Here is a 9,037-nt window from a genome sequence, read left to right on the forward strand (position 1 = left end):
TTGGTGATGGCATTTGGGTCTGAGCCCATCATTTCAGGGAAAACCATAGGAATTGTGATCAGTTTACTTGTATCTTATGCTCTCTAATCTGGCATCACACCTATGATGTATAGATAAAAATGCACAAAACTCGTTTAAAATAGCTTGGACGACTTGCAAATTAACAGTGATTTATTGATATGAGCACATTCAGGTGATGAATAATAAACTTTTCTATGTTTTATGGCATTCCATTTATAATAATAAAAAAACTTTGTGCACTAGTGCTCATGAGTGCCAGAAAGTTGATGGGATGAATGGATGGATGAGAATTATACCAATACCTCTATGTGGGTATAAAAAATATAAAAATGGAATTCATTTTCAGGAGTACATTGCTGAAATTAGGAATTTTGCGTGACTTTAAATATTTTACATCGAGATTTGAGCCCATTTGGGAACCTCAACAAAAAAATCTGACCTTTTTTGCCCTCTAGTGGGTTCATAATTGTTGTTACTGACATCACATGAAATATGTAATGTATATTACCTGCTGTATTTTGTGAAATGTATATCTTCATATTGGTTTGCACCAGTATCTCATCTTAATCAAGGAATGATTATCATAATTTAAAATAAGAAACACTTGTTTTCTATAAATGAGTGGGTCACTGGGTTTAATGCTATTTTTCAGCACATGATAGGCTTTACATAATAGATAGTATATTTGGTAGAGGAAGAACCAATGACCCACAGCAAGCTACTGGCAAGCCTTCTTGTATACCCCCACTGGCAGAGCCGTGACTCAAACCTACGTGGGCAGAGGTTAGATGTCAGTGATCTGTAAAGGTGAGCGCCTTAGATCACTCCATCACCCAGTGTGCCATAATAAGTATAGTAGCTGCAATAAAGTATAAAAAATATTCCCTGGGCTCAGCAGATTTGAGCAGTAATACACATATCCATCTGTCTTGAAGTCTTGATTACTAGTCAGCAGTTAATTGGTTGATTTAGCTGCAGTTTTTTAAAAAGTGGACCATGTTTGCATTAGCATATTAACACATCTTTCAAGTCAAGGGGTTGAACAAAAACTGCTAAAGATGTGCAGTCGTTACTGCATAATAGTTGTATAACAGGGTCAATTCAAGTCAAATCATAGTGTTAGATCTGCTGGTCAAAATACATTTGTTGCAATCAAATCTAGTTATTGACTTGTCCAGGTTTTGTCCAGATCTTGGTTTTCAGATATAAAAAAACTAGAGTTGGTCATGGAACCAGACTAACGATTTTTCTTTTGGTTGTATAGTTGAAATATTTAAGTCTCAATGATCAAAATTTCTTTTGAATAATTCTCGTTTTATTTCCCCAAAGAATAATAATTTTTAGTAGCAAAGTCCCACACAAGCTCAGCCCTACCCCACCCCCATCAGAAGTGAGCTATTTTCAAAATGCACATTGCATTGTCTCAAATGGCAACCATTGTTATGCTGAATGACAGGAACATGAAACTAGCCACAATTGTTCCCGAGGTATCACTAATAAATAACACATTTTAGCTTGAGCAGGTAGGTTACAGGGTAAATTTCTTTGCTTATATGGAAGAATGCAAACCTGCTTTGTCATCCTTTTTTCCTTAATTTTCTTACAAATAAATGAAAAGAAACATTTTCACAATATTTTTCTTTCTCTTAATGCAAAGTTTTAAATTTATTTTGACTTAATTCATGTGTTCTAAGACATTTTCCCATAATTAAGGTCATTGAACACACACAGTAAGTACTACTACTATAAGACATAGTCAATAAGAAATTTAATCCACATTACATGAAAGAAACATTATTATGCCAACATTCCCTCCATTGTGCATTTTGCAGAGGCAGACAGCTTCACCCAACACCTGTCACACTCTAAGAAGTACATTAATATCTGTTGAGCATTCTTTCGGAATGTCATCCCAAAACGAACAAAAATTGAAGGTTACAAGGGCAGTCAGCCTTTTATAAATTTAAATAGTGAAAGAGAACATATATTTATTGGACATCATGTGTCCATTTGAGTATTACACAGTGGGGGAGATGATGCCACTGTCACATGAATTTTAAAATTAACAAAAATTATTACATATTAAGAGATTTAGCAAGAAGCCATTGACCTCCATGAGTTTTGCAGATTCTGAAACTAAACTTAAGGTGTATATGGCGTGAATTTACCTTCTGAACTTTTTCATTGTACATTATGGTGTTTGCTTTTGCTGCATCAGATGACACATCTGAACTTTTCAGATGCACTTTTTCCAAAAGCAGTATATATTTCATGAAACCATACTGAAAATTGGTCTGATATATGGAAAAATAGAGTGCCTTTCTGAGGTTTTTTTTGGGTTGGCAGAGCAGTTTTTTGTATTTGTATTTGCAATCACATAGATTTATTCATGCTAGATCTGTATCCATTGCATACATGCCAACCATTACGCTTTTGGCGTAATCATTATGCTTTTTTCACTGAATTACATGTAAACATATATGGATTATGCTTTTTCTGTATATCCACCTTCCCAAAAAAATCTTTTGTTTTCTCGTTTTTATTAACATCCCATTAATCCCACAGATCGTATTGTAGAAAAGACGGCTTCTACGTAACTACAATAAAAGTGTACGCTTGTCTGTGCACTTTCCTAACAGTATTATGTTCTATTTATAGCAACTATCCTATTACCCAGAAACATGCTGGTTCTACTATCAAACTTTCGACCTCGTATTCTATTTATAGCAGCTGTATAGCTTAGTGAGGAGAGAACAGACTGGTTTTCTAATTTTTAATCTTTACTTGCAGATTCTTTTTTTCTAATTTATATTTAGTACAGAACCAGTCTATATGTATTTGGCACTATAAAGTATAATTTATTTTAGTCATTGCATGTATACGAGCAAAAATATCTCCTTTCAAATAATTTCACAGATGGATTAGAAAAAGGCCAAAAATAAACGAAACATAAAATAAAATAGAACCCTCCAAAGATTAGGACACGAGGGCATCATCACGTGACGTCTATTGCAGGCCGTGTGGAAATAATTTTACTATTTGGCGCTAAAGTCTTCAGATGTATTCTAGTTGGTGTTTGTGTTAGAGCACATGTATCTTTTCAAAAAATTTCACAGGTGGATCAAAAAAAAACTGAATCCTTCAGAGATGAATACATGAATGGCATAATACAGCGTTCCATTCTCGGGCACAGGGGCTCGTATCGTTGCTTAAAATTGACCTGTCATTACATGTAACAGGTCAGTTTCAAGCAACGATATGAGTCCCTGTATTCTAGGGCAGCATCATGCTCATTGCAGTCTGTGCTGAAACTATTTTAATATTGGGCATGGTGGTAAATTTTATGATGAGAAACACTTGAAAACAAAGAAACACATCAAATTAGCTCATCTTGCGAACTCCAATACAAAGGTAACTTCTTATCTACAGCAAAACTAAAGTGCGGACATAAATGTTATAAATGCAGAGGTGTTATTTACCGAGTTTTTAATAGAAAGATAATGAAGATCTTGCTGTTGGTGCAGAAGCAAGAGAATTCATAGAACACAATTCTACTCTAGCCGTGAAGGTGTTTTAGGATAATGTTAGAGATTATTATGCTACAGCCTGTGATTACATGCTCCAGAAATTCCCCTATGGAGATGAAGTGCTTTTGCTGACGTAAATGAGAGACAATCAGAAAGCTTCAGAAGTGTTAGATTCTTTGTCAAGAGATATCCCTTTCTATTATCATCCTCATCTACCTTGGATCATCTGGAAGGAGAATTATTGAAGTATAAAGTTGTGATTCTACCTGACAATGTACTTAATGCAGATAGAGTTGATGTGCAGTGGCACCTTATTTCCCAGCAAAAAGACACTATCACTTGAAGATATAAATTTCCTTTTCTTTGTCAGGTTATGAAAGGAATATTGGTTCTTTACCATTCTAATGCTTACTGTGAGAGATTGTTCAGTATTGTTAACAAAAATAAAAGTGAATTCAGATCCAGGCTCAGTAACCCAATACTTTGTGCTCTGCTGGTGTGCAAAACATTCATGGTCTCAGCTGGTACAAAGTGTTTTAAAATGCAACATGAAAATATTGCTTTCTAAAGCTAAAAGTGCTACATATGAAAACTTGAAGCAGTAAGGATGTTAAAAGATGAGAGAGGCAAATAAATCATTGTTTATTGAATTTTTAGCATGTTATATGTGGATTCCTCTTTTTCTGCTTGGATTCCTCTTTTTGTCCACTTGGATTACACTTTTTCCTTGTCAGGGGTTGGCATGTATGCCATTGTATCATCAATGCGGTGAGAGGGGGATGTATATGCATTGGGACACGATGACTATTCATTGTTTAATATGATATGCTACCCTTAGGAGATTAAATTTGTATTGGATATTTGAATTTGTATAGGAATAAGATGAGTGGACCGTGTACCTTTTGTGGGAGGCCTTGGAATGGTTAATCATGGTAATTACTAAGAATGAACTCTGTACGACTGGATGTCAGTCCAGGGTTATTTAAATACTGTAACTCACATCCAGTAAAATCTGGTTTCTAGGGGTTGGACTGTTTCTTGTTAAGCATATTCTAAGAACAATAATTTCATGATATAAAAAAAAGATAAATCTTAAAACATTAATTCCTGGTTTTTGTCAACTCATTAAAGTATATCTGCTTTGATATCATATAAAAGATGTTTTTTTATTCTTTGTCTTTTATGCCCCATTAAAGTAGGTAGTTGGGTGGGTAGATGAGTGTTTTGAGTGTTTTCACAATGTCGGAACAATACTGGCTTTATGCTGCCAATTAAAATTTTAAAATAATTAAAAAGTGCAAATATAAAGATACAAGATCTTTAATCAAATAAAGACTAGGATCACTTTAGTAGGTGTTTTTTCTGTATGGTATTGTATACTGTGGCAACTGGAGACTAGAAAAAGTATAGCTGAGCTATGTAATTATGTTTGCTGCTCATTAAATTTGACTCTTATTTCCTTCGAAGGTTTGGGCGTGGACGAGGGCGAGGTGGTGGAAGAGGTCGTGGGCAAGGAAGACAGAACAAAAAAGTACCAACAGCTGAAGAACTTGATGCACAGTTGGATGCCTACAATGCTAAAGTGAGGCATAATTCATATTAATACCTAAACACAGAATTGACTTTGTATTTTCACTAGTAATTTGCTAATTATTGTTTAGGGCTGTTCCATTTAAAGATACATTGTACCCAGAGAAGGCAGTTTTAAAAAAAAATAATGCTAGGGTGCATTGATTTCACAAAGTTCATATTAAAATGACAAGAAAATTCTAAATCACATCTATGGGTGAGTACCCTACATTAAAAGTGCCTTTCCTGGGTCCTATGTATGTTTTAATGGAACAGCCCTTAAAGACCCGAGTACTTAAGATGTAATGACTGATAAATCAGTATGCATCAGCAGTACACTACCATATCATGATTCATATTGGTAAAAGTTCTTCCATAAAAGTATTTTAGCCTGGTTTTTTTTACTTAAGTTGTGGCACTGTCTTTCTTCAGAACATGTATTCAGAAAGGACACTGTTAAATAAGCCTGAACTAGATGTGCCCATGAAGCAGGTAGAGAATACTGTACTCACTTTGACTTTGCAAGAAAAATGGTAATATTGATCAGTCATTAGCAGTGTGCCATAGTGGCTTTTGAAACAAAAGACAGTCTATGTTGACATCACTGTGTTAATTGCATATCTTTTTGCAGCATACTCTTCTCTTACCTGACAATAGAATCTCTTTTCATTATCTTGTGCCCCACTCCTGTCATGATTGGGGCATGTAGTGTTTGTTGCCCATGTTCATTCTTCTGTCCATTGACCACACCTTAAAGGTTTGCATTTAGATCATTTCCAGGACTGAGGCATGTTCCATAAGCACATTTCTTTGGTTTTTTTTTTCTTCATTAGTTTTATAAAATAAATTAAGTTGATAGCGTGTACTATGTTTTCTTTAGAATCAAACATGCAGAGTTAGTAAAGCAATGTTATGGCAGGTGTCACTTGTTTTTTTTTTTCTTCTTCAGAATGATAAGGCCCCAAAAAATGTTTCCTATTGCACTGGTTTCAAAATTAGGCTTGGTATTTTTTTAAAAATATATATATTATAATGATTCATATATATAAGTGCTAGTGTTGGCAGTGAGAAAAACAGGGACAGTCAGCTGACCAGAAACGTTCTTTTTTGTACCTAATCTTGGTAGCAGTACATATCAGCACATACTGCAATGCAGTCATATATATTTCAATACAATTTTAGCTGGCCATACTTGTTACCCATGTTGCTGACTACACTAACTTTTGTTGGAATCTCCTGAAAGCCAGTTATTGTTTTAAATGTTGATTATTTGGACTCAAAAACCTCAAACTTGTGGAATGAAAATAAAATGAGCTGAATTTGTTTGCCTTTGTGGTTAGACCTTGCCCATATTATAGTACAAATGATATATAATCAGATGTTCTGTGGTTAGAGCTAAAAATGGTCTGTAGTTGTTGCTGATATGACATAAATTTTAGCTTTTCGTTGCATTTACTGTTTGTTAATACTTAATCAGTTTGCCTCTGAAACTCAATACTTGTTTGTGTTCTAAATTCTTGTTAAACTTTTCATATAAGAATACCTAATGCATGTTCTTTATTTGCAGATGGATACTGACTGAGGAGTTTTTGGAGAAGATGTAAACCACCTTTTTGAGTGGAACTTGATCATCAGTACAGTTTCTGAAGTATTCTGTGTTTTTCGAATTTGGAGCATTGTATGAGACTGGGATATTTAACTATGTGACCCACTTCAAAGCCATGCATTCTGTTCAACTTCCAAAGAAAATGAGTTGTGGCAGAATTTACTTGTCACCCTTATGCAATTAACAATCCTTGAATGGAGAGTCATGAAAGTTTATGTTACAGGTATTCAGGAATTTATTTAGATGATAGCTGTTGTGTATGGACTTTGTTTCAAATTAAATATTCCTCATCACTTTCTTTCAGGCATAATTCAATTTTATCTTTGCTCCAAGCCCAAAGTAGGGGAAAGAGTAGATGAGAATGAAATTAAGTCTTTGGCTGTTTCCTAGTATGGTTTACATTTTCTCATAAAAATCATCTTTTGTTTCAGAACTTTAAAATTGTGGCATTTTTTATGCCCATGACATATCAATTTAGGGAGAATATAGTATTACCCATGTTCATCACTTGTTGCCTGTAACAAATTTAGTTTAGTTATGAATGGTTCAGTGTGGTAACTTTTGAAGGACTAAATTGAATGAAATCACATTTGGTATGAGGCTTAATCTTAGGATGACCTAGGTCAAGTTATCTCCTTTTTCTGGAAGCATTACTTCCATATTTACCCTTTAATTTTGACCTCACTAACTTTTGAGTGAGTTCATGGACTAAAGTCAGATTTGGTTTGAGGCTTGACATATAACTTTGCCATTTATTTTCTGCTTGATAACTTTGGAAACACTTGATAGATTGAAATCCAGTTTGGTACATGGCTTTATATTAAGAAGACAACAGCAGAGCCCAGCAGTTGTACAATATTGGTGTATGGACACATTTCTAGTGTACATTTGATTTCATCATTCAGAAATGTCATCTCTTGTCAACAGTTGAGTTGTACTTAATCATAAAAGGATTACATTTTCTACAGCGTGTCATTTTATTCAGCCAAGCTTGGAAGAAGACAATTTTTACTTCATGCAGGTGGTTCTTTTAAAACATATTTTATGTCTGTTGCTAAAACTTTGAATCTCCAGAAAGTGTTAACAATCAGTTTTCTGATTGCTTTAGTGTGTATTTACAGTGTTATCATTTTTAACTTTTTTTAAACAAAAATCTTGAGTAAAGTGTATGGAGCAATATTAAATACTGTTTTAATTATCTTCAGTATCATCAGTTCCTCTGTGACGAGTGTAAACATTTTGACTACAGTATATACTCCATATGTGTTTGAGTAAAAAATAGTGTTAATATTATGCTAATGAATACTTATTCTTAGCATATGTACTCATCAGAGAATGTAAATGCACCCTAAATTATCATTTTCAGACTTCATAGTCATTTCCATTCAGACATTTTAGCTTTCCTTTTTAATCATAATTGCCTTGACTTGACAAGTCTGTGTACATAGGAAATAAGTTGCATTGGCCAGATTTTTTAAATTAAATTTGTAAAGTGGCCAGTTCTTCAGTTCTATTAAAGAGTGTCTCCGGTTAAAACATAAAACCTCAATCTTAACTAATGTTGTGGACTTGACGTTTCATCCATGATCTCTCACCATCTCATGATGCAGTATGTTTCATTATGCACCAGATTTGCTGTGTTTGAAAAGGTTTTAAAACATTTGTGTGTGATAGGGGCCAAGAAAATTCACTTTAGAATAAATTACTTATTTCAGTGAAAATTATACTTGCAAGAAATCCTGTTCTCAAGCAATGTATTGATTTCCTTGCTTGACATAGAAACACAGCTGAAAGATAAATTTGTAAACAGTTTTGTCATATTTAGAGTGACATACCCCATGTCACAACCCAAGAAGAGAATCTTCTTTTTAATTACATTTTAAATATGATGGAAAATTCAGAGAGAAAAATGTGATTACTTCTCTGCACAAAAAGTGCCATATAAAGAAAGAAATGTTTTCACTTGCTGAGTTATATTTAAGTGTGAAATGAAAAATACATTGTTGCTTCTCAAACATATTTCATGAACCCATTATTTATCTTGATAGTTTGTGGCAAATGTTTTAGTACAGTTGGTACATGTAAATGCAAAAAATTAAATTTAATTTGTCTCAGTTTTGTTTTGTTTCCTCTTTTAATAATAATTGACATAGTTGATGTTGTCATATGGCTCATATATAGCACTTTGATTTATATAATCATTTGACAACAAACATATTTGGTCATGTTGATACATTACATCCACAGTTACTATTACATTTCATTTTGTGAAAATGTCAGCCAGTTTGATGCCTAGTGCCCACTTGGGATGTTT

General features: G+C 33.8%; 1 protein-coding gene across 1 annotated transcript in view; it reads left to right on the forward strand.

Annotated features, from left to right (window-relative positions):
- The window catches only part of LOC149803491 (THO complex subunit 4-like), a 38,905-nt gene extending 30,068 nt beyond the window's left edge, over nucleotides 1-8,837 (forward strand). Inside the window, exons 5-6 of the mRNA XM_089953214.1 lie at nucleotides 5,016-5,130; nucleotides 6,685-8,837. Coding sequence (XP_089809340.1) covers nucleotides 5,016-5,130; nucleotides 6,685-6,699 — 130 coding nt within the window. The 3' untranslated portion in view covers nucleotides 6,700-8,837. The remainder of the gene's footprint in view (nucleotides 1-5,015; nucleotides 5,131-6,684) is intronic.
- Nucleotides 8,838-9,037: the final 200 nt, after the last annotated feature.

Source organism: Sinohyriopsis cumingii, chromosome 3 (genome assembly GCF_028554795.1).
Source record: "Sinohyriopsis cumingii isolate HCF-2022 chromosome 3, ASM2855479v2, whole genome shotgun sequence".
Lineage (NCBI taxonomy): Eukaryota > Metazoa > Mollusca > Bivalvia > Unionida > Unionidae > Sinohyriopsis > Sinohyriopsis cumingii.